This window comes from Cyprinodon tularosa, unplaced genomic scaffold, assembly GCF_016077235.1.
Source record: "Cyprinodon tularosa strain WSP-4 unplaced genomic scaffold, ASM1607723v1 ctg770, whole genome shotgun sequence".
Classification (NCBI taxonomy): domain Eukaryota; kingdom Metazoa; phylum Chordata; class Actinopteri; order Cyprinodontiformes; family Cyprinodontidae; genus Cyprinodon; species Cyprinodon tularosa.
Window position 1 is genome coordinate 346980 of NW_024039530.1, and position 27164 is coordinate 374143.

General features: G+C 38.5%; 2 protein-coding genes across 2 annotated transcripts in view; one reads left to right on the top strand and one right to left on the bottom strand.

The window, feature by feature from the left end:
- LOC119773603 (solute carrier organic anion transporter family member 3A1-like) overlaps positions 1-9094 on the bottom strand; it is a 65071-nt gene extending 55977 nt beyond the window's left edge. Inside the window, exons 1-2 of the mRNA XM_038270659.1 lie at positions 8933-9094; positions 3875-4334 (exon numbers count right to left, since the gene is read on the bottom strand). Coding sequence (XP_038126587.1) covers positions 3875-4334; positions 8933-9094 — 622 coding nt within the window. The remainder of the gene's footprint in view (positions 1-3874; positions 4335-8932) is intronic.
- Positions 9095-22738: 13644 nt separating this feature from the next.
- LOC119773600 (high choriolytic enzyme 2-like) lies at positions 22739-23726 on the top strand. Its single transcript, XM_038270653.1, has one exon. It carries the CDS (start codon positions 22831-22833, stop codon positions 23626-23628), a length of 798 nt encoding a protein of 265 aa, XP_038126581.1. The 5' UTR covers positions 22739-22830; the 3' UTR covers positions 23629-23726.
- The last annotated feature ends 3438 nt before the right edge of the window (positions 23727-27164 follow it).

A 27164-nucleotide genomic window follows, 5' to 3' on the forward strand; every position in this document is an offset into this window, starting at 1 on the left:
TTCCAACTGAGCCTGAACTAATCACAGGAACTTCCCTTTCACTTTTCAGTCCCGTTCGCCAGTGTTCAGAGCAGCACTGGACCCATCTCTACCAGTTTTTCCTTCCCTTGGTCTCTCTGCTTGGTTTCCTGCATGTGGGTCAGATCTTAGAATTAAATTATGACACCCGCCAACAATATTTTGTTCCACTAAAATGGTTTAGCCCATTATTTACATGCAGTAACGGGTTTTTCCAGGCTGTCTTTAAATGCACTATAAGCATACACTGCTAAAGCCTGGGCTCAAAGAAGGAGGACTTGCTACTGAGGCTGCATGGTGCTTCACAGTGTGTCTTTGTCAGGATGTTTAGCAAAGCAGCCAGACCAGCAAAAGGCAGAAAGCTTTTGACTTTTTTTTTTAAACAAATTGTATTACTTGAATAATTTTGTTGCATGCAGATAATGATAGATATATAAATACATACCACCATAGCAAGTTAACTTAGTAACAACTAATTTTACCCATGTTGCATACCTTGTTAATGAAGCTCTAGCGGAAGTTCAATTGAAGAAACTCTGACTTACCTCCATCAATCAGAAGCTGATCCGTCTCTGAAGCGAGCCAATCAGCTTCGAACTACTCCACCACGAAGCCCAATCAGCGTCCTACTTCCACTTTATAAACTCCCTCAAATCTCACCCCAGCCGCTATCCTGCAATCGCAATGTCGGATTTCGATTCAGACGACAATTCACCCACCTCCATCCCCTTCTCCGCCATCGCAGCTGAATCGTCCTTCATGACCCGACTTCACCTCAACCTCATCAGAGAGTATTAATCCCAGTTGTCACCATCCCTCGTCTCATCGCATTGGTCCGGCAGAAGACCACCATGTTGAGCCCGGTTCTGCCAGAGGTTTCTTCCCAAAGGGGAGTTTTTCCTCTCCACTGTCGCTTCATGCTTGCTCATCATGGACAGTTCACGGTACCTGCATCACCGAGCAGGACCTCTATATCCCGAGTCTGAGTGAAGCCCCGGCGTCAGCTCCCTCAGTCTTCTAGTCCCACAATTCTGCCCAGCAGATCACCTTGTCAACCAGCTCGGATCAAACCACCACCAGTTTCAGGCCGGGGGGAACATCCCTATTCACATTCATCTACTCATGCATGTTAAAGCATAATTCAGCATGAATGTTCCTGCCGAGGTCTGAGCGCCAAAGACTATACTTCTTATCAATAAATTCTTCTAATTATCTTTTCTCTCTGTGTGAGTTTTTCAGATTGAACTGTAGTTAGTTCAAAGTCATAATAAATCCTCATTAATTTCTGTGTAGAACTTGTTTACTGTGCCTTTCCACATATTTATAAGAAATATTTATTGTCACAATAAAAACAACCAAATTTAAGCAGAGCTGAGGACACAGGTAGTAAATAGTAATGCTGAGTCTTCACAGGTAAAAAGAATTTCCTAAAACCTTTGGGATTAATTAATTAAGTATTTTTGAATATAACTGAGTTAAATTGAAGACAAAATACTTTTTAAATAAATTCTAGGAGGTAGAAGCCCAGGAAGAAGGCTTTGTGTCGGGGCAGAGATCACACCAAGCCGTGTTCCTGTGTGTCATATCCACTATTTCCCTTTGTTGGCTGCCATGCTTTTCTGTTTACAAGAAGTGCCATGTACAGCCATGGAGGAAACATTCGTCGTTGGGAATCACTTAGTGGCTGATTGGAAGAGCTTGTCAAAGAAAACTGTGCCGCTAAAGTTAGAAGCCTACACTAAAAATGCCTGGAGTCCTGCATGTGTGCAATCACTGAGTAAATTATCTTAACATGTAAAAAGCCTTTTTTGGGAGATATTAAAATAAAATCAGGCACCAGGCCTTTTATAATCAGGCTTAGTACCCTGTAAATTCCAAAGGCAGTCAAAGTGGAAGACGTGGACTGACTCAACCCCCTAACAACATGGATTCTGATGAACATATACAGGACTTGCTTTTTTATCTGAACATTTCATTTTATAGCTGGGTAAAATATCGCAATATACAGTGATTTTGCAATACCGTGATAATATCGTATCGTGACACGTATTGTATCGCAAGATATATGCCACTGCATTGTCGCTACAAGCATGCTTGGTGTGAGGGACTGCTGAAGAATCAATCAATGATATCAGTTGGTTTTCCATGGAGAGAAAACATTGAATCAATCTGACTGTATGATCTGGTTGAATTATCTCTGTAAAGTACTTTGAGAAGACATGTTGTGATTTGGTGCTCTATAATAAAACTGAAGGGATTTGAATTTAATTAGGGAGATATGATTAAAAGCAAAAGAAAATGTCTCAGTAGACGTATGCTGATGAAGGTTCTCAGTCATCCAGGTCATAGCCATTCTGTAAAAATAAAAAAAATATCCACTGGACTTGGTTTCCAAGATTTGAAGACGTTTCTCCACCTCTCCAGGAAGCTTTCTCAATTCAAATGTCTGGATCTGCAGAGAGTTTGAGTCTTATATAGACAAAGCCTTGTACCATTTACATGTTTCCAAGCGATACAAGCAGGGTTCTTACGGATGCTGGAAATCCTTGAAAATGCTTGAATATTGACGTTGTGTTTTCAAGGTTTGAAAAGTGCTTATATTTTGGATGAAATGCTTGAAAATGCTAGAAATTGTAACAATTTCTTTTGCAACAAATACCTATCTAACTGAATCGTGTGTTTATTAAATGGAGAAATAAAATGTTTGAGAGCCTGAAAATGAAACCTGCTTGCTTATGTGTGACTGCGATCTGCCAGTCTATTTCCACGTGTGACTCCGCCCCCATGAAACCATGAAAGTCATCCACGCAAAACTGGTTCCGTAAGGTGCTGGAAAAAGTTTTAAAATGGATCTTGAAAGTGCTTGAAAAGTGCTTGATTTTGACTTTGGAAAAGGTGTACGAACCCTGTACAAGGCTTTGTCTATATAAAGACTCAACCTCACTGCGGATCCAGACATTTGAATTGAGAAAGCTTTCTGGAGAGGTGGAGAAACGTCTTCAAATCTTGGAAACCAAGTCCAGTGGATATTTTTTGAATTTTTACGGAATATCTCAGTAGACCACTGAAAAATAGAACATGTGTGATGTACCGTAATTTTCGGACTATAAGCGGCGACTTTTTCCCCATTTTTCTACCTTTCACCTTATATAACAATGCGGCCTATCTATGGACTTTTACAGCTAACCGCCACTTAGGGTAAACATAAATCTATGGATTTTACCATCCACCATGTTGACGTCACATTTGCTCCAACACACAAGTACGGTAGCCGCGCGCGGGGGGAAGCGGAGGTCCTCGGGAAGCAGACTTCTACCGCGAGTGGTACGAGACAGAACGACAGCGAGAAAGACGGACACTGCGAGCGCAAGACATTTTGTGTGACACCCTCATTATGGAAAACAAATGTACCAGTAGAAATAATAAATAGGAGCGTCCCCAAACAGTTGCCTCTTTCCAATCCTCTACATGCACGAACCATATGGTAATTAAACATAAAAAACCTGCGGCTTATTCAGGTGCGGCTAATAGTCAGAAAATTAAGGTATATCATACAAAATCTTTCACAGTCAGTGTATGCTAACAAAGGGAGGGTCAATTCCTCTGAGTCTGAAGCCGAGGTTCCCAATAAATAAAAGGATGAATGTTACCTCTGGGTCAGGGGTCAGTCTTTACCCCAACTGGAAGAATTTAAGCATCTTGTTGTCTCACAAGGATAAAATGAAATGATAAAATGAATAGAAACCAGACATTGACTCTAAGTTTAATTTCTGTAGAGGATCTAAGCCCCCATACACGCTGATCTCTGACCCCACTCTTGGGAATCAATGCCTTATAATAAATCTGCTGTACTCACCTATATACAATGAAGAGTCCTTTTTGTGGACGTGGTCATCGATATAAGACACCCCCAGAGGCTGGACAGGGGTAGCCCCAATACCGAGCAGAACCTGCGCTCCGATCAGCAGAAGGTACATCATGTTGGTGTTGGATCGGTTGCTGCAGTTAAACCCAGAGTCTCGGTTCTCAGACCTGGTTTTATTGGAACAGATGTCCCTGCCATCCTCGGTGTGCCAAGAGTCCCCCGCTTCGTACTCATACTGGTGAGTCAAAAACTCTGGCAGAGCTGACAGCAGTGCCCCCAATGCCATGACAATCCCCCCACAGCCAATGAGCCGTGGCCGGTGGGCCTTAGCGCCAAAGTAGCTGACGAACAGGATGAGGGCCAGGTTGCCGATTTCAAAACTGCTGGCGATGACGCCCACATCGGCACTTTGGAGGTTGAAACGTCTTTCCAGGGTGGTCAGAACACTTACCTAACAGGAAAGCAGACGAAGAATAGTAGTCAGCACCGTTACTGGAACCAGACAGAAACTAGGGGTGTAAAGCACAAACTTTATCACAATACAATATTCTATCAATTTGAGTGAAAGATGACAGCATTTCCAGACATAACAAAATCTATGCAGGAATGATTTTCAATTCAATCAAATTTACAAGTCTGCAACCAATATGATCGTAACAAATTTAAATGGTAATTGGCTTGTACTCATATAGCGCCTTACACTACATGCAGTCATTCACTCACACACTGATGGTGGCAATCTACATTATAGCCAAAGCTACCCTGGGGCTAACTTGCAGAAGCGAGGCTGCTGTACACTGGCGCCACCGGGCCTTCTGACCATCATCAGTAGGCAATGCTGGTGAATTCCCTTGCCCAAGAACATAATGATATTGGACGCCGGAGCCAGGGCTTGAACCAACAACCCTGTGGTTGCAAGGCAAACTCCTTATCCGACGCCACTACCGCCCAAATCATTCAGGACTATAACAAAACTCAGGCATTTCAATTTAAAATCAGCATTCTTCTTAGCCTGATAAACCAGACTAAACGTGAGATTAAATGTGTAATTTAGTCTGATTAAATTGTTGATGAGAACAACCCGTTGTGTTTCAAACTGTTGTCTGTGCCTATTGGCCAACGCTCTGACCAATGAGCGGAACTGACTGCGACGTAGTAAGCGTGACAGAAAGCTGGTGGGGAAGAGTAAACAAACAGCCTGTAGGTAAAACGGGGAATATATCCTTCTTAAAAGTGAATGAGCGTAGAGCCTGTCCCTGCTCACATCTCAACAAAAAACCCAAATCTAATCCTTCCAGAACTGATTCCAAAGCTGAGTCAAACAAGAACTGTTCAATAGTTGTTGCCATCTTCCTTGTTGTGCTTTCTCCAGCGTCGCGCAGCTTTGTCATCACTCCCTCAAAACCCTGCCCGCTTTGCTTCCAGAAATTCAAAACACATCTCTTCGTTGTGATTGGCCCGCCAGTTCTAGGGTCTGGGGCATTGATTGAGGCTAGACCACTCACAGGCAAAAATTATGTTGGCCGCTGGTGGGTGGGGCTAGTTTACTAGGCTACATTCTTCTAATAAAAATAGATGACCTATTTAAATTTTAAGCAGGGCTGAGTATCGATTCAAATTTCAAGAATTGATTCAATTCAGAGCCCTGCATTGGACTGGCGATCTGTCCAGGCTGTACCCCGCCTCTCGCCTATAGACAGCTGAAGATAGGCACCAGAACCTGTCGCAACCCCGCTTAGGATGAGATGGAGAATGGATTAATTCAGTTCGGTTCCACTCAAGTCTGATCCCAAATTGGATTGGTGGCATAAAAAACTCTTTTTACGTGTTATCTAACAATACATGACTGAGATATACTGCAAAGTAAAACTAGTTTTATATTAGCATTCAACAGAAAATCTGTTAAGTAGTTAATAGCAGCTGTAAGAGCACTGGAAACCTTTGGTTATATAAATCCATTTTTAGGAATTAATATGAGAGTCAATTAACACAACTTTAATTCTCAGGCTGTAACACTGGTTATAGCGTATCCTAAAGATGATGATATGGATCTATACTTTAAATCTGCATCATCATTCAATTGATATCTCAATATGCATTAATGTAGCTACCGTTTCACCTGGTATGGAAACTTTATCCCCCACAGTTTCTGTGAATTTAATTCAAACAATTATTTTGAAAATTGTTTGAATGGGTCAACAACAGGATTTTGTACAAAACACATTAAAACCATGTGAACTTTTAACAACAAACAATTGATGGCAAACATAAAAGTACATAAAAGCTAATTTATCCCAAACACTAAACTTTAAAGAGACAATAATGCCAGCCAGAGAAATTATATTAATGGCCATAAAACCTCCTCCTGTTACCAATATAATTGAACAACAACCACAAACATTTATCTAACCTGCTTTGTAGCATGAAGGGTGGGAGGACTCGGGTTTCTTGAAAGTTTTTTTAAACGTTATTTCTAAGTAGAAGAGTAAAGATTAGACCTTAATCAATGTACCCATTTCTGACCAGCTCTTATTTTTTAGATTGGCAGTTCAATTGCTAAATATTTAGATTGTGTTTGTAATCAAGCATTCTCAGATTCAAGAAACTGAATTAATATAATTTCACTGACAGCTTGAAGCAGGCAAAAAATTATCAAAACACCTGCCCTGACTAATGTGATGGTCATGTTATTGTTATGTTAACGGTTGGCCATTTTCAGGCTTTGGGATAGTACTGAAACACAGTACACAGAATTTACAAATTAAGTGAAAAGCATAGCAGTAAAACCTTGACATGATAGAACTAGCAATATTAGAGCTAAACAGCATAGATATCTTATCCAGAAGGAAAAAACAGAAAAAAAGAAACTGGGGAAACTCCTTCTTACCACTCTTGCCACTAAAAAAATAGATGTTTGCATTCATCAATATAAAAAAGACTGGTTCAAAAGTAGGGATGCACGATATAATCGGCCCCCTATCGGTATCGGCCTGTATCGTCCTTAAAACTGAATATCGGACATCGGCCACCCCACCGATATTTAACCCGATATTTGATCAGCTTCTGAGTTTCTAAAGTCTAAAAAAAAAAATAAAAAATACTAATTCTTCTTCTTCCTCAAAACCTTATTTTTTACAGACTTAAAAACTTTTAAAGACGAGGGAAAAAATATTGATACATTAAAATATCCCAATATCTTCATATGCTGATATATTGCCATTTAAAAACACCATATCAATCTCTTTTACTAATGAAATATTGCTATATGTCATCGTTATGCTACGAAATCCCCCGAAAATTCACGAAATGTTGCCATATTTTTATATGTTGATATATTGACTAGGTATCGATCTATTTTACTAACAAAATCTCACAAGAATTTGCAAAAATCATGAGAGTTTGTAACAGAAAGATGAAATTTCACGAGATTTTAACAAGTAAAATAGATCCATACCACGTTTTTAAAAATCAATTTGATATCAGCATATGAAAATATATTTGAGTATATTATTTTTCAAAGTGTCAGAAATGGATAACAAAACTGCTATTTTCAATGACTACTTATTTTTGTCCAGCTTTAAAATCGGTATCGATATCGGCTACATGAGTTTTAAAATATTGGCATATCGGATATCGGCCAAAATCCCAATTTCGTGCATCCTTATTCAAAATGTCAGCCACTGAAAAGTTCACAGGAAAAAAATCCCTGTTGATTTAAAAGCAGACAAAAGCCTGCCTCAAATTAAAAAAGGATGGATGATCGCTTCTGAAAAAATAATACTACGTACACTTTTGAAAAAATAATACTTTAACTTTATGGTACCTGTGCATTCTATTACTCCTTGCAGAAATCTAACCCCATAGGCAAGAAAGAACATCAAACAGAGTGGTGGCAGTATGATGATATGGGATGCTTTACTTTTTTAGGTCCTCTCCTGACTGATAAAACTATGAATTCTCAGTATTATCAGTGTGACCTTAAGCTCAAGGACACTTGAGTTATGCAGAACAATGATCAGACGCAAATCAGCAATTCCACCTCTATACGGTTAAAAAAAATTCCAGGGCTTTGATTGCCCTGGTCAAATATACAAGGTTTGTTCATGATATGCAGCATGTTCATGTTACTATATATATATATATATATTATATATATATATATATACACACATATATAAATCCAGCAATTCAAACTGGTAAGTACTAAATAAACTAACTTCAAACTGAAATCCAACAATATGTTGTTTATGTCTAAATTACTTCTATAATTGTATTAACCTGCTCTGTTTGAAAGGTATTTACTGATATTTCAATAAGCATTCAAAGACATCTATATTATGTCATTTTGTTCAGTTAAATATTTTATTGAACATGCAGGAATATGAAAAATGACTTGTAGGAAATGAGTCTGCAGAACAAATGATACAGAAACTACCAGCTGCTGAAGAGGCTTCAGCCACAGCTTTCTGTCAGTGTCTGAAGTTCAAATCAGAGGTTTTAGATTAGTTGGGATGACATTTAATTCTTCCAGAGGTCATAAACTCATTTGATAGTTTTCCTCACGTTCTGAACAGGATTATTATTATTTTTTTAACCTAATGCTGTTATTGATCTATTAGTTCCAGCAGTGGGGTAGGTACTGTCAGAGGAAATGTGGTGTTAATGAGGAATAAATCTCCTGTGTCTTGTGTTGTGGAGATCACGTCATCTCTTGGGCCTGTAGACCAGTGTGAAAGGCCTCATGCATTATTTATTGAGGCATTTCTGTGCAGAGACAAGCGGAGCCGGTAGGATGGATGAAGCCCAGTTTCATAATCTGCTTCACACCAACCATAGACGCATAGAGATATTCTCCAAACAACGTGGCGCGCGCTGGCGCTGTGACGCGGTCGGTGTCGCACAGACCGCACACAGGCCCTGATGGATGAAGCAGCAAGCAATCAATCGATCGCCGTGTTTACTGAAGGATGTCATTACGGTAATGGGATGGGAATAATATGGCAGCAGATGAAGCGCTCTGGGCGTCGTTGCTGCGATCGTTTAACTCACCAGATATGCGCCAACGGTGCCCTGTGCCAGCATGAGCGCACATTCCGCCACCAGGAAAATCTTAATGTTGGAAAAACAGGAGGTCTTCTTCTGATTGTCACCCTGCTCCGGGTCGTCCGTGGTGCTGCTTCTCTCTGTGCAAATCTGGCTTTTAACCTGCATCCTTCAGGCTCAGGCTCCGCTGGGGTCGGTCGGCGTGAAACTGAAGGGGTCCGGCCCGGCGTGGAGCATTTGGTTCGGGTGGTGATGAAGCTGTCCTACCTGCGGGAAGAACCAGACCGAACGGAAGGTCTCAACGGGGATGTAGAGGAGAGCGCAGTCCGCTCAGGAGTACATAAACACAGAGACCGTCAGAGACATCGCCTCCTCCTCAGCAGTCCTCTCAGTGAATGTCAGCCTACGTAGCAGCGCGTGTATGGATGAGAGTCCGACACGCGCAGTGACTGGATGCTGCTTCCGGGAGGCTGCATTATTACCGCGCAGAAAGGATGCTGTTATCTATGGAAGCAAATCGTTACCATATTTCAAATGAAAAAGCATTTTCAGAAATGCTTTTTCATTTTAAGAATGTGGCTGCATTATTTGACTTATAAATGAAATTAGTAATAAATAATCCTGTTTGCATTTTCATTTTCTTCTTTAACATTGCTCATCCTTTTACTTAATTAAAATGAAAAAGAGACATTTGAGATTTATTTTTCAAAATTTACCCCAGCAAATACATAGCAAAATTCTATTTGAAATGTAAAATTTGAAAATGAAAAAGCATTTTCAGAAATGCTTTTTCATTTTAAGAATGTGGCTGCATTACTTGACTCATAAGTAAAATTAGTAATCAATCATCCTATTTGCATTTGCATTTTCTTCTTTAAGGCTGCACATTTTATGCCATAATCAAAGAGAAAACACAGTGGGGAAAAAACTGGAGAATAACTATAACCAGGTTTATTTTAAGGAATAAATAATTAAACCTGTAGAGACTCACATGAGGAAAGCTGCTATTACAAAATATTCAATTAATTTATACAGGTAACACAATCATATTCTTCAAAAATATTTCTATCTAAGAAAAACCAGCATGCAAATAGTAACAGTGGAGAGGAAAAATTCCTTTGAACACGAGGGAACCTCCAGCAGAACCATCTGCTGAGGCCAACTGGGGTTCTTTTGGGATCTGGAGATTCTCCAGCAGAGTGCGCTGTGGATCCTCCTGGGCTGGAGCCCTCCAGCACAGCTGACGCTCATCAGCTCATCAGGAGACCGGCCTTTATTAGCAGCAGCCAGACCTTGCTTCGACGCCGCAGTGTTAGCCAAGTTTGGTTAGCGAACCTGAGCCTCTGAATTTACAGTTATTTTCCTAGAGAAACCTTATTCTAATTGCCTCTGTCTTCTCGCTCCTAGGAAATCATTCTCTCGAGAGAAGCTCTGGATGAGCTTAACCTGAATCTGCCTGCCTGCCCTAGAGAGCCAAACCTGAAGACTACATTCTGGAATCCACCTGCTGCTCTTGGGAAAGAGCTAATCACTTCAACCAAGGTCTGTTCACTGGAAGTCAGAAGTAAGACGCTGCTGCTGCCAAAGCACTCTGCTGAACCAACAGTCTCTGGACCCAACCGGTTCCCTCTCTCGGAACAAACCTGGACCTCTTCTAGGTATCCACTGAAATATCTGAAAACCCATTTAACTTATCTGCATACCCAGCTAACCAACTATCCGTCTCTGCAGAAGCCAGATAATCCTGCCCGGACAGAACCTGAATCTTGTCTTGTTTGTGTGAAACTTTAATAAACTCTGTTAAACCTTTTACCAAGTCTCGGTGGTGTTCTGCATGTGGGTTTATCTCTAAACCGATCATGACAGGTTCAAGGAGACAGAAGCAGAAGAAGACATAAACGCAATAAGTTCTTTGGTGCTCTGGCCCCGGCAGAAAACTTCAATGCTGTTAATCAACATATGCTTGGATGAGACCTAGACCTGGACCTAGAAGAGGATTAGAGTCGTCTTCCCCCGGGGCCTGGGCACTGGTGGTGGAATAAGCCAGAGGCTGAGTGGGACTGAGAATGGGGGAAGAGATGGGGTCGAGGTGGGTGAGAGTTTGTTAGCATTCGGGAGAGAGAAGCTGGGACAGGAGCTAAATGAAGGGGATCTTGCAAGATGGTTGGCTTCTGTCGAGGTGCCGCCCCCGAGCTGATAGACTGGAGTAGAAAGATGGACAATGCAGGTGGTTCAGGTGAAAGTGATAAGAGTCTTACAGATTGAATTTACGCTTAAAGTCGTAGAGAAGCGGCTGTTCCAAGGTTGCATTTCGGAATTCCCCCGAGTGATGCACGACTTTACACGAGTGAATAAAGTGAATGTGATTGGTCGTTTATCAAAGGGGTGGGATTGTTGTGGCGGAAGGTTCGCAAGCAAGTTTGATTGTGGCCATTTCCTCTGAAGCATCTTGCTAACAAGTTAGCAACGTAGTGCTAGTAGGTTCCCAATGGGAAATTCCATTGGGACCAAGTAGCACTAAATTGGTGACTTAGAAACGACACTGTCAAGGAACGCTATGGACAGCGGAAATATGCAAAAGGAGGAGAGTTTAGTATCGTAGGTCGTGGATGAGTCTCCTCCGTCATCCATTTTTTATTTAGAAAAGGAAAGCGGGGACGAAGATGTTGTGGAAGAGGACGCCAGGGCGGCAGAAGCTTGGTTTGGTGTAGAAGGCTTCCAGCCGTACATGTTTGAGCCCTTGCCTCGCAACGCTGCCAGTTCTGTTAGCTCTACGCCTGCCGAAGACACAGACGTCCATCCCCGTGAACACTGGGACGCAACTCAATGGGAAAGGAAAGGATTCTGATTTCAATCCATGCGTATATTAGCTGCGACATATGAATCAAGATGCTATGACCGAAAAAATTTGATTGACAGATGACCGTTGATATATGATTGGCCGAATTTAGGTGTTCAAGCTGACGTATAACTAACTGGCCTGTATAAGATAACGAAAAAAAAAAAACAGATTTTAAGACAGGATTTTATTTTTTTTTTATAGTGATTTTCTCAATTTTGGGACAATATGGTCTGATAAACAGTAAATTGACGTAGATATTTAAGCCAGAATAATTTGACATTTAAATATGATTTCCCTAAGACTTTAAGTTTCATTACCAAAAATACTGAAAAGAGATGACAGGGAGAGGTAAAACTAAAAAAATCAAAAATGATTGAAATCTTGTCAAAAACACAGAGTAAAATAAAATAAAGTATAACTGGGAACCCAAAATAAACTCTAAAACAGAACCAAACAGTCCAGAATGGCAGATCATGAGGGGGAAAAAATACACTGGCTAATATATGGAGTTTTCAGCTTTGCTATATAAGCTCTTTGAATAGATAGAGATAGGTAAGAGTTTCTTTCAAGTCTGACAACCGTGATCTTAATATCTTTCCAAACCCATGTTTTTGTTTTTTTACTTACTAGGGCATATCGGTTGTTTACAAAGCCAGAAGCTTATCTACTAAGCTATTTTCTTTGTGTTTCATAAATGAATGAAGTAATGAATGAGTAATTTTTATTTCACACAATTAAGTAAAATAGCAAATGTAACATATCCACACATTAAGTGTAATTAATGATGCATATAATTACTACAGTACTGATTTTTCTTTAAAGGACTATGAAGTAGCAAAACTGATCCAATCATACCACTTTTACTATCTATAGTCCTTAACACCAACAATTTTCTTAATATTCTATATACATGTAACCATAGGTATAAATTCACACGTGGCTTAAACACATCTTAGACAGATTTATTTTGTCTTTTTGTAAACACGAGTGTTCACAAAAAGACATTTTGTTTAAAACAGCTCTAGAGAATATCATCTTTTTAAAGGGCAGCATTGAAAACAGTTATAAATACATAAAAAAGTAATATGAAAATATTACTGTATATTTACATTTCTATCATAATTTTTTATATATATATAATAAAATAACCATGAAATTAAACATTAAATTTAACGTCTTTTCTCCATTTTATGTTTTTTATAAGAAAATCAGTTTGAGTCTTTTTTCTAAACAGCCTCATGCTTGGACATTGATTTAATTCAACTCTTTCACACCACGTTTTGAAATGCACATTAATCTCATGTTTGTTAGACTACGTACAATTTATAAAAACAGATCATCCCTCTAACTATACCCTTACTCTCTCTAAAAAAAAAAATCTTTGTATGCCATCTGATAGCTGTTTATTTCTAGCATTATAAATAGATTGTGAGAGGTGAAATTCTACCAAATTAGAAAACGCAAGCAATGAATGAAAGTTAAATTAGTGTGCTCATGATAGCTGGCTTTATGTCCTGGGTTATTGCCTGTAGGTGTTACCTCAGCTTTTTATACAATACCTTAAGGTATGGTAAAATCTGTAAATAATAATATATATATATATTATTTTTTTTTTTTTTTTTACCTTATGATTCAACTGTACTTTGTGAAACTTCCTCTCAACTCCTTTCTGCATCTATGGAGCTCAATCACAGTTATCTTTGGGTTCTCCTTGATCTCTCTCACCAAGGCTCTTCTCCCACCATTCCTTAGTTTGGCTGGACGGCCAGGTCTAGGAGGAGCTCTGGTCCCAAACTTCATCTATTTCAGGATAATGGAGGTCACTTTGCTCTTAGGAACCTTGAGTGCTGCACAAATTCTTTTGTAACCTTGGTCAGATGTGTGCCTTTCCACAATTCTGTCTCTGAGCTCCTTGGACAGTTCCTTTGACCTCATGATCACGAGCTGTAAGGTCTTATATAGACAGGTGTGTGCCTTTGCTAATCAAGTCCAATCAGTTTAATTAAAAACAGCTGGACCCCAATGAAGGAGCAGAACCACCTGGAGGAAGGACAGCATGTAAGTTAAATATGAGTCACAGCAAAGGGTCTGAATGCTTATCCCAGAGTTTAAAAAATGTATTCATAAAAGAATATCAGATCAATTGTCAGTTTTTACAGCAGAAATGGTGGCAGTTATATTAAGCTTGCAATGGGTGGAGGAGATTCGACCAATCAGGGTGGTGGTGTGCACAGATTCTAAAGCAGTAGTGGAAAGTATTAAGGGAGAAGGAAATAATAGAAAAGATTTGGTATTAGAAATTCATCATATTTTATTTAGATTATATAGGGGTGGCATTGATGTTTGGTTTTGTTGGGTGCCAGCACATGAAGGAGTAAAAGGCAATGAAAAGGCAGATAAATTAGCTAAAAGGGCTTTAGAGGGGGAAATAACAATTTCAATTCCTTTTGGAAAAGGGGACGGGAAATCACTTATTAAAAGTAAAGAAATGGAGGAATGGCAAAAAATATGGAACGAAGATAGGAAAGGAAGAAGATTATATGAAGTGCAAAAGTCAGTTCGAATTCGAAGCATTAATGAAAGAAACAGAAGAGAAGAAATAATAGTTAGTAGATTAAGAATAGGTCATACCTACTTAAATGACATGCTTTATTTAATAGGGAGGAAAAATAGTGATAAATGTGAGAAATGTGTTGAAAAAGAAAATGTAGAACACATACTGATGAACTGTAAGTTATATGAACACGAAAGGGAAAAATTAAAGAGAATAGTTAGAAGTATAGGGCATGAATGGAATCTTAAAGGAATATTAGGAAATGAAGGAAACATAACAGATATTCATAAACTAAGGAAAGCATTGTTTATGTATCTTAAGAATACAAAATTAAAAAATAGAATCTAATAGATGTGAAGTAACGCTACTACACACTCATGTACAGTAGGTGGCGGTATGCACCTTAAAGTTGCTTGTGATCCGCCATAATAGGAATAAGAAGAAGAAGAAGAAGAAGAAGAAGAAGAAGAAGAAGAAGAAGAAGAAGAAGAAGAAGAAGAAGAAGAAGAAGAAGAAGTAGAAGAAGAAGGGTCTGAATGCTTGTGAGCATTTGATATTTTAGTGTTTTTTTTTATTTACAAAAATTTTCTACATTTCTCTTTTTTCTGTCAACATTGCTCTGCAAAAAATAGAAATCTCAATAAGTTAGTTTTTCTTAAAATAAGTGCATTTTTCCTTGAATTGAGGAGGTAAGTGAGACACTTTGCCAATGGAACAAGAAGATTTCCTTTTAAAATAAGAAAAAACAATGTTATTGTCTTATTTCAAGTGCATAGTATCTAACTATCTTATTTTAAGAGTAAAAATACTAATTCCATTGGCAGATCATCTTATTTACCTGCTCAAATTAAGGGTAAATATACTTCATTTAAGAATTTTTTACTTATTTCTGGATTATTTTTGCAGTGTGGGTGCTGAGTCTACATTAACGCAGGAAAAAAATCCAAATCTAGATTAGTCATTTTTTCTTAAAATAAGTGCATTTGTTCTTGGATTGAGGAGGTAAAACAGACATTTTACCAAACGGAACAAGACAATTTACACTTAAAATAAGAAAACACAATTGCATTGTCTTATTTCAAGTGCATATAGTCTAATTATCTTAATTTAAGAGTAAAAGTACTCATTCCACTGGCAAACTATCTCATTTATCTACTTCAATTAAGGGTAAATACGCCTACACATATTTCTAGATCGTTTTTCCATTGAACAAAAAATAAAATTAACTTTTTTGATTTTAGCAAATGGCTGCAATTAAACAAAGACTGAAAAATTTAAAGGGGTCTAAAAACTTCCTGTATCCACTGTAAATATTCTTATCACACCAGGATGATAAAGATTATAAATTTAAAAATCTCAGAATATTACAGAGAAGATAAACAAGTATTTTAGCTTGCTTTATGTTAGCAAACTGCTGCAGAGTCTTGGTTTATGTAGGGAAACTTGTAAATATCTTAGCGCTGAGTCTGACAATGAACAGCTGCAGAAAGTCTACCTCTTTATGATTAACTGTACACTCTTTAATGGTGTAAATGTGAGACATGTGACTGAATTACAGTAGTGAAATCAATTAAATGCAGTTTATAGCCCCAATTCACAACATGTCATCTCTAGGCATTTTACTTAGACAATTCAATCATCCAGTCAGATCGCTGATTGCATCGAGTTGACAATCCATCACATGTATTCATACAGCAACAGTGGAGAGGAAAAAACTCCCTTTTAACAGTAAGAAATCTCCAGCAGAACCAGGCTCAGTGTGATCAGCCCTCTGTCAAGGGCAAGTGGGGCTTCAAGGAGAAAGAAGCAGACATGCAAACGAACAGAACTTATCTGTAAAAACTTTCTATTCTAGAAAGTACATTAGTAAACCAGGTCCTCGGGTAGCTCAGTCTGGGAGAGAAAGAGTTAAGCAGAGGAGTTCTAAGCCAGTTTTCCTGTAAAACTGATGAAAGAGAGCATATACAGCTATTCAGTAAAAGTTGAGCCAATAGCTATGTCTGGAAGGGAAAAAGAACTAAGCACTAAGACACAGGTCCAACAGAAGGTGTTGGATGACAGCCGAGCTGATATTTTTCCTTAGGATGGTGTCACAGCCAAACAGGAACAGACCCCAAGAAGCTACTATGTTGTGAAAAAAGCAGAAAGAACATAAAGTTAGTTGAGCTAACAAATAGCTCAAAAAAGGAAAACAAAGATAGAATAAAGCAGAATGATGTGAAGATGTCCCTATGTCTTCTAGGAGTCTTAGCCTATAGCAGCATAACTACAGAGATAGCTCAGGATAACCTGAACCATTCTAGCTTTATCAAAAAGGAAAGTTTTCGTCTAGTTTTAAGAGCAAACAGTGCTTGACATGTTGGAAGAAAATTTCCAGACCCACTTGCAGAATCACTCAGTAGACCGGTTAAAGTTTAGAAGATTTATTTACAAGGTTTAACAGAAAACCAAATCCTCTTTCTGGCTTGTCTATGGAGAAAAGAGGCAAATTAATAAAGTTGATTTTGGCGTGGGAAGTTAGTGGAGGGAGGAAGGAATTACTTGACTGTTGTTGGAAAAAGCTAGTGATGGGTCCAGCAACACCGACGTGTCGGTGCATGCGTCGATCCCATAGAACAAAACACTGTATCCGTGCGTCAGTCGTTTAAAGAAAGTTATTGATACAGGAGTTGTTTCTAACTGACTGGGTGTAAAAATGTATCTGTCAACATGATGCATGTGCTAAGAAAATGTCTCATCTTTTGCGGTTCATCAATAAAATTATTAAGAATTTTGGAGCAGCCTTAAAGGAATAGTAACTTCCGCCATTGCGTTTTTGTTATTATGTTATTTTTATTTTCTTGTTTCTTTTCCTCTGTTATCACCCAACTTATCTGAATTAAACCTAATTTCAAATTGACACTAAGTTTATTTAATGAAATTTATTTTTTGCAAGTATTTACTGTTTTTACTGTACTTATTGTTTTAAAATTATGATTTAAATGCCTAGTCCACAAGCATCCTCATTCACATTTTCCCCTAAACTATCATGTTATATGTTTATATTATTTATTGGCTGCATCTAAAAATAATATATATTTAATATTTTAAATTTAAACATATGAAATAATACAATATAACCTACAACAACTTCAATGACATCATTGTCACAGGTAATCAAATCAATTCAGTTCAGTCTGTGATATAAGCTGCCTGCAGTGTCTTTAAAGGTCCAGCAGGTGTCAGTGTTCTATGAGACAGTATCAATACAGTTTGGCAATGTGTAGAAACGCATCATTAACCCATCACTAGAAAGAGCTGGGAAGGAGATCTGGATCCTGAGACGATTTTCCTGGTCGGAGAGAGAGAGAGTGAATTCCAAACGATGTTGTTTCTCTGTTGATCAATATGCTGGAGAGTGGGCAGGCAGATGAGGGAGACAGAGGATGCCACAAAGCTGCAACCGGCAGCAACACAAGTCATTCTTCCTTTCAAAGTTTTCAGAGAGACACTGTAGATCAGAAAGCCCCCATAGATAATCATGCAACGGAGAGTGATGATTCTTCTATCTTCTTCTTGTGAGGTTTTATGGCGGTTGGCAAACTTGTGAAGAACATTACTGCCACCAACTGATATGGAGTAAAGCAAGGAAACAGGAAACGATTCACCCCAGAAACAAACAGCAAAAAAAAAAAAAAAAACTGTGTAACTTAACCCAACATAATAAATACTTAATCACATTTGCCCTTATTTTACTTTATCTTTAAGTCATCGTCACTTTGCCAGTTTCTGATGGTCCTATTGGTTTTCCCATCATGCTTTCAACCATTTCCCAGTTTAAATCTTTCAGTTGCAGATATTTTTCTAACAGCTTTCACTATTATTTTGATTTTTTTCAGTTTTTCTTGTCTGTGCACTACAATTGATCACTTCAACTATGAATAGAACTAAATCTTTAACAATTAGTGAGTCTTCTTCAATTTTTGGACATTTCTCCAGAGGTTTTTAATTTGCCATGTGTTGAACTATTGGCTTGTTTTTTTTCTAACTGAGATGGGATCCTTTTTGCAGCTTCAGCGTAAGTTATTCCAAGCTCAAATTTCAAATTTTTTATTTCCTCAGACCTTTTGCCTGCTTCACAGCCACGATAAGCAGCAGTATGTTCTCCACCACAATTACCGCATTTTATTTGAGCTTCTTTTCCACATTTTCCGTATTCATGTTCTCCTACACACCTTCCACATCGCTATTTTCCTTTACAAACTGCTGCTATATGTTCAAAGTTTTGGCATTTGAAACATCTCAAAGCTGGAGGATTGTAGATTTTAACATTATATGTGATATAACCGATGAAGGAGAGTGATGATCCTGCAGCTGCTCCTTTTTCAACACCAATCAGTCTGATGAGAAGATTGCCACCAGGTGTGCAGCTATCAGAGCTGATAGGACTCTCCAGCAGAGATCTTTTCTGTAAACAGGAACTCTCACTCTCACACATTAAAAAAAAGCAAACTCCAGAATCCTAACCCCCGGTCTCATTGACAAAAACTGGTAGTTTGTTCCACAAGAGAAGAGCCTGGTTACTAAAAGATCCACCTCACATTCTACTTTTAGGAATCTAGGAACCAATAGTAAAACTACAGATTGAGATCAAAGTTCTCTGTTGGGACTGCAAGGAATGATCAAATCTCTGACATAACATGGAGCTGGTTTCTTCAGAGCTTTATATGTGGTGTTGGAGCTATTTATTCTTTATTTCTTTATCCATTTGAATTGTGTTAATTTATTCCTAAATTTATATTTTTGGATTATTTATAAGATTTATTTGCAGGTTAATAATAGTTGATTCTATTTATCGTTTTTTTTTTTTATTATTTTTCTCATTTATTTATTTATTTATTTATTGTTCTGAGGTAAGACGTAATGTGGATCAGTCCACTTCCTGTAAGTGTAGGGGCCTGGTACGGTGGCCCAGAGGTGTCAACATTAATACAAAAACCACAACAGAATAGCTGCAATTAAAATATAAAACTACAACGGTAATAACGCAACAGCTGGTTGTTATACACATAGACATTATATACGTAGACGCCTCATTGGACGCTGGCTGATGTGCCTAAGGGTGGCCATTTTGGATCAGTCCACAGCTCAGACAGCTGCTGTCAAAAGGAAAGGGAGACTCCTTAGATCTCATTTTAATCACATGAAAGACGAGCCTAGAGATAATATTACAATAATCTCTTAAATGGCACAACCCCTTAAAAGACGAAAAACAAATTCTGAAATTACCTTTCAGTTAGATTACACATATTAATTCAGATAAAAATACTTTAAAAAAATTTTAAAATGAACTCAAACTGGATGAAATATATGTTTATATATATTTTGCAATAAAATATCAATATGATAAACACAAAGCTTTATGTTAATGTATGATCATGTTTAACAAATATGATATATTTATAAAGTGTCTTAGAAATAAAATATTATTCCGTATTTTTAAGGATAGCTCTTTGATAATATTATGATCTACAGGGGAAACTTAGTTGTAATGTGATTTACAAAATAGAGTGATTGACAGTGATTGACAAAAACATGTTTGTTTTTTTGTTAATTTTTATTTATTTTTTCTTGCATCTAACTGAAGTGTTTTTGTCCTTATAAATTTGTCTAAACTTCAAATGTGAACATTAGTTCTTTAATCAGTTAATGTGTGAATATATATATATATATATATATATATATATATATATATATATATAAGTCCTCAAACTTGGAAGCAAAGTCCAATGGTTTGTTTGTTCACTTTTTACGAGTGAAAACATTTACAAGACATTTTTTGTTGCAAATACTGTTAAGAAAGTTCATGAAATTAGTGAAAACAATAAACAACATTCAATGTTCGATCCTATATTTACAAACAGAATATATAAGGAATATAGCAATTAGAAAACACCAAGGATCAAATTCTTATAAGGAAAGTATTGTAACTCTATGTGCAAAATTAAAATACCGTATGTGCTATCCAGCTTCTTTCCTTTCTAATGTTCCTTTAAACAATTAAGATGCCCATCAGAGCTGATTTGCTAGAATCTGAGGGAAAGACAATCCATCAGGAGAAGTGTGGACTCAGCAGACAAGGCGTCCATTTCTCACTGCGCCCCTCGGAGTAGCAGCAGTGATTTAAAGTCCGTCACGATGCCTGCTGATGCAGAGCAAGCCCCCCTGAGGACATTATTTTAGGAGGCCTCTTAATCACAGGGTTCACTGAAAGAAGAGGTTCATAACGCTTTTGTACTCAAGAAAACCAATAAATATTCAAACACAGATGTAGATGCAACATAATCTTGCAAGCCATTCAGTTAGATGTTTCATTTTCCATGAGATAAGCTGTGCAATAAGCCAGGCTATGTTTTACAACTACACAACAGTAAAAGATTTTGAGAGGAAAAACACAGTATTAGCTGTAGGTGTCAATTGTCAGAAAGATTAGGCAAACAAAAGTTGTTTTTGGAATCACTCTTTATTGTTTTAGATAATTTTTAAGACCTTTAAATAAAAGTGTCACATCTCACAGTACCATGTCTGCATACAAATGTAATGTCTAAACATTTTTCTTCGAAACTTAATAACAGCAATTAATCCTACTGCTTCTAAGATGATATGCCATTGATTGTAAGATTTATAATCAAAGAAAAAATAACTTATTTTTGTGTAGCAGAATTGTGGGTTTCATTAATGAGACAGACAGACAGGATGGATAGATACTGCAGATGTCTATATGTACTTTGTTGAATAAATATAGATGTACCCTGGACCCCTCCCTGAGCTGTCACCTTATCGTGGTGGAGGGGTTTGAGTTTCCCAATGACCTTAGGAGCTATGCTGTCTGGGGGCTATATGCCCCCTAGTAGGGTCACCCAAGACAGACAGGTCCTAGGTGAGGGATCAGACAAAGAGCAGCCCAAAGGCCCCTTATGACGAGTAAAATAAATGGACGCGGGTCACCGGACCCCCACTCTGGAGCCAGGCCTGGAGGTGGGGCACCCTGGCAAGTGCCTGGTGGCTGAGCTTTTACCCCTGGCGTCCAGCCTGGCACAGCCCGAAGAGGAGACATGGGTCCCCCTTCCAATGGGTTCACCATCTGTAGGAGGGGCCATATGGGTCGGGTGCGTGTGTGTAATGGGTGACAGTCGAGGGCGGGGACCTTGGCGTTCTGAACTCGGCTGAAGAAGCTGGCTCTTGGGATGTGGAATGTTTCCTCTCTGATGGGGAAGGAGGTCTATGTTAGTGCGCAAGGTTGAAAGATTGGGACTAGAGACAGTTGGACTTACCTCGACGCATGGCTCTGGCTCTGAAATCAGTCTTGTTCACACAGGCTGGACATTCTTCCACTCTGGAGTTGCCCCTGGTGAGAGGCGCCGAGCAGGAGTGGGCATACTCGTTGCCCCCCATCTTGGTGCCTGTACGTTGGGGTTCAACCCAGTGAACGCGAGGGTTGCCTCCCTCCCAAACGTGTAGGGGGACGGGTTGTGACTGTTGTTTGTGCTTACGTGCCAAACAGCAGTTCAGATTACCCACCCTTTTTGGAGTCTTTAGATGGGGTACTGGAGAGTGCCCCTCCTGGGGACTCCCTTGTTCTTCTGGGGGACTTCAATGCTCACGTGGGCAATGACAGTGAGACCTGGGTTGGCGTGGTTGGAAGGAATGGCCCACCTGACCTGAACTCGAGTGGTGTTCTGTTGTTCTATGCTCATCATGAATTATCCACAGCGAACACCATGTTCAAGCATAAAACTGTCCAAATGTGCTCTTGGCAAAAACTCGAGTGTGGGAAGGGTTCAGAGAGGTATGGAGAAAGATTTTCCTATGGCTTCGAAGCGATTCTGGTCCACAATCTGGCATCCCAGGACTTTATTTATTTATTATTTATTTTCATATCTTTGCAAAGAGAGAACACTTCATCATATGGCCCTTATGGGACAGTATTCAGCCCTGTTCTGCCTGGGCAGCATTTGTTCCCCCTTACTTACAACAATGGAAAGTAGTCAGAGTCAAAAAATTACAGACACTTTGGTTTACAGTAACATGTTATGAATAAACCTTGAGAAAGAATCTGGCTTGTTTTGGGAAGAATCTGTCTGGTCTACAAACACCCTCACACAGGGGAATTATGTGGCATTGCAGGTGAAACAGACTGAGTGAAAACTTTTATAGTGATTAAATTGGACAAATTAATATGTGAAATAAGAGACATTTTAATTTTCCGACCACACTGCTAATGTTTGGACATTCAGAAACCAAAGATCACAAACCATGTTTACAGACTAGGCTGGTCTGCAGAGTCCTCCCTTCAGAGGTTTATTTAGGCTGAGCAGTGCAGACCCCAACCCATAATCCTCTTTCAGACACACCTGTAGAGGAGAGTATAAATATCCTGAGCTGAACAGAGCCAGACATCAAGCTTCAAGGAGTCTCTCCACAGCAGTTCTCTCTAGAAGCTCCTGAGTCTTTGAGTCGAACCCGAAGATGATTTCCTCCACCAGCCTCCTCCTGCTGCTCCTGCTCGGCTTCTCTCGGGCTTTTCCTGTTGAAGAGGAAGGACCCCAGGAAGAGGAAACCCAAGAAGGAGAAGACACCGTGGACTTGACCACCAGAATTTTGAGCGCCAACAACGGCTCCGAAGAAATGCTGCTGGGAGGAGACATACTGGTTCCCAAAGACAGGAATGCAATGAAGTGCTGGTACAACAGCTGCCAATGGGGAAAAGCCTCCAATGGCTATGTGGTGATTCCTTATGTAATTGGGAGTGAGTTCACCAGTTATGAAAGAGGGACCATCGAGGGCGCCATGAGGGCCTTCGCCAGTAATACCTGCATCCGCTTCGTGCAACGTAGCAATGAACGTGACTTCATCAGCATTGTAAGCAAACAGGGCTGCTGGGCTCAGCTGGGGAGAACCGGAGGCATGCAGGAGGTCTCACTCAACAGGGGGGGCTGCGTGTACGGCGGAGTGGTCCAACACGAACTCATCCATGCTCTGGGCTTCAATCACGAGCAGACCCGGAGCGACCGCGACAACTACGTAAGGATCAACTGGCAGAACATCATCCAGGAGTCCGCCTACAACTTCCAGAAGCAAGACACCAACAACCTGAACACTCCCTATGACTACTCCTCCATTATGCACTATGGAAGAGACGCCTTTGCTGTGGCCCCCGGGAGGGAGACCATCACCCCTATCCCCAATCCCAACGTCCAGATCGGCCAGAGGCAGGGCATGTCCTCCTGGGACATCAAAAGGATCAACCTGCTCTACAGATGCTAGAAATGTAGAAGAGGAACGTAAATGTTCTGAAAATATTTCAGAGGTTCAGGGGAAAGAATGAACACCTGAAATAGTTGAAATAAAGGCAATGTAAAATCCCATAGTTGTTCTGTTTTTGCTTGGGACATTTTTACAAGTACACAATCTGATTTTGAGCAGGCGTCAATTTATGGCTTGGTTATATAAAAAGAAAAGTTCTCCAGAGTTATATTTTTGGATTTTCTTTTTTTTTTAAGGGTTCTGTTTACTTTTAATTTTAGTTTTCTCGTTTCATTAACGAGGTTTTCTTCTAGTTATCACTTACAATAAAGCAAATTCTCTCTAAAAGAACTAAAATAAAATCATCACATCTAGGGCCCGACCAACCCAAGCTGCTATGTGGCCCTAAGCAAACTTCTATTGTTTCGACCTACTAATTTCGCTAATTATGTCTATTTCTGCAATCAACAATGATAAGATCATACACATACGTGCTATAAACTCAATGCATCTATGTCAGAGCTTTTTACATTCTTCAAATTGTGTCCATCATCTAGCGTTTCCTAAATTTATGAAAGAAACTAGTTTATCTAGCCCAGTGATTCCCAACCGGGAGTAATCCTACCCCTAGTGGTCAGTGAGTACATTGCAAGGGGTATGTAAAAATATTTTATTTCTTATAATATTAATAATAACTGAACTTTATTGATCTCACCTTGGAGAAAAGGAGATAGTTCTCTTTGTAAATTATTGAAGTTTATAAGCAATCTAGTACTTGAGTAAATATGGATAAAATATACAGCAGTTTCCTTTAAATTGTGGATGTGGGGACTGAGTGTAGAATCACATCAAATGGTTTGTTTTCTCTGTACCTGGTGCTTTTTTTACTCCCAGTTTCAGTCCATGTTAAAGTTAAGTTAACTAATCAGACCTCAGTCTAGTTGAATAAACTTCTGTAGAATTTAGGAGTAATTAACAAACCCAAATCTTAAATCTTGTAGCTTTCAGCTATGCCTCACAAACCTATAGGAGGTCCACAAAAATAAAATAGAACCATTGCATTTTATTTTTCAAAAGATCAGCCACCCAAGAAAGGAGCACCACATACAGAGAGGATGTGCAGAACAACTCAGTTATCCAGGATTGATGGGAGGAACCACAGGGATGTTCTCATTTTTATATTTCTTATATTATTTATTTATCCTTATTTTGGTTTGTTCAATATGTTTAAAAAAGGTAATTTCCATCACATTTTCCAAAATGAAACATCCAGAGAAGTGCTGTCTTATACCATGGTAAGTTTTAATAAAATCTTCAGCCTCCTAGAAGGTCTGAATTGTTTTGCTGTTTTGTCAACTGTAAAAAAACTAAAATAAAAAACTAATAACATAATCACTTAAGCTTTTTAATCATTAGCCATTAACAAAATATTCAGTCACAGTGTAATTTGCATAGGATCTGATACATTTGTTGCTGTATTAGTGCCAGTAATCCAGTATTAGCTTATTAGTTCCCCATTGTTTATTTTACTTGAACTTAACAGAAGAATTACCGGTAATAAACAAAGTTGTGAAATTCTTAGTTTACAGTATATATAGGATGTAAGTATTTTAGTAGGGCCCATTCCTCTTTACTTAAATTCTTTGAAAATCACCAGAAAATATGTAAATTGTGAGAAAAATGTTCCATATAACTACAGATCAGCTATTGTGACTCAGTAACATTTACTGTTCTATCAAGAATTCCACATTTTGCCACTTTGTTTCAGTTAAATCCTCTGAAAACCTCCAACCTATAGCTGCAATTATCCTCAAAGCCTTCACTCTAACCCTGACATCTTTTGTAGGAGCCTAAATTAAGTTTATTTGAGTTTGAATGTGTATTTTTTATTTTATCTAAAAATATGCAAATTCATAAGTAAGATATTGTTTTTGATTTAATGATTCAAAGGGATTTAAAAGGTTTTAAAAATGTTATTTTTATATGTTCAGTTCATTGATATTCTGAGTAAAATATGACTTTTATTGTGACATTTCAAAAACCCATGAAGGGGAGTGGTTTATCCTCATGCCAGGTGAGAAAATGCAGTGGGAATCAGAAGGAGATTGGAGCTCAATATTTTTTTGACCTCACCTTTCCCAGGCTCCGTTGGACTTTAAAGGATTTAATTTAGTGGATGCATTTTATGTTTTCTGTAATGTTGCGTTAAGTTTTCAAGTAAATCGTTAAAATCAAGAAGTGGACTCGTGGATTTATTTTCAGAGTGTTTTTTGATACAAGGGGGGTCTGACGAGCGTCAAGCTAAAGCTTCAATAAGGACAGTAAGAACCTACATCTTTAAAAACATCTTTATTTATAGTGGCAATTACTGCATTGTTCTCATTTCTAGAATATAACATACTTTTATCATTACGAATTAGCATCGATTTTGATAATTTAGGGAATTGAAATTTGTTGTTTGTGTTTTAGGTTCAGCTGGAGGTTTCTTCCTGTTCAAAGGGAGTTTTTCCTCTCCACTGTCGCTACAAGCATGCTTAGTGTGAGGGATTGCATTCGAGTCAATGAGTCGATGCAATCAACTGGTTTTCCTTAGATAGAAAACTTTGAATCAATTTGACTGGATGATCTGGTTGAACTGTAAAGTGCCTTGAGATGACATGTGTTGTGAATTGGTGCTATAGAAATAAATTTAATTGAATTGTTTATCTACATACTACGTGATCTAGGACCCAAAACTGATCCCTGGGGGACTCCACAAACAGTCTCCAAACACTCAGATAAATTAAAACCCATTTTTACAAATAGTTTTCTCTCAGATAGATAACTTTTAAACCAGTGCCCCTCTCCTAATGCTGTAATGCTGTAGCTCGTTAACGAATAATGAGTCGTTGATTGTATCAAAATGCTAAAATCATCACATGCTTTCTTAACATGCATAAATACAGCAGATGTATATTTTTCTTTATCACATGCCTCTTTAATTTCATCTGTCGCTTCCCATCATTGCAAATGAGGTTGTACTGCTTGCTTTGAATCCATATTGACTCTGGTTTAATATTTCATATTGATGTTTGAAACACAGACAGTAAATTGATGGAGTTTTTTAAGACAGTACACAATTACTGCTTGTAGTGGGAAAAAAGTATTCAACTATTCACCCTAGTTAAATAAACATAGATCGAAGGATTTCACTCAGTCTGCCATTTTTTTCATATCTTTGCAAAGAGAAAAAAGTTCATCATATAGCCCTTATATGACAGTATTCAGCCTCACTCAAGGGAATTTTGTGGCCTTGCAGGTGAAACAGACTGAGTAAAATTTTTATAGTGTGTAAATAGGACAAATTAATATATGAAATAAGAGAAATTAAAATTTTCTGACCACTCTGCTAATGTTTGGACATTCAGAAACCAAAGATCACAAACCATGTTTACAGACTAGGCTGGTCTGCAGAGTCCTCCCTTCAGAGGTTTATTTAGGCTGAGCAGTGCAGACCCCAACCCATAATCCTCTTTCAGACACACCTGTAGAGGAGAGTATAAATATCCTGAGCTGAA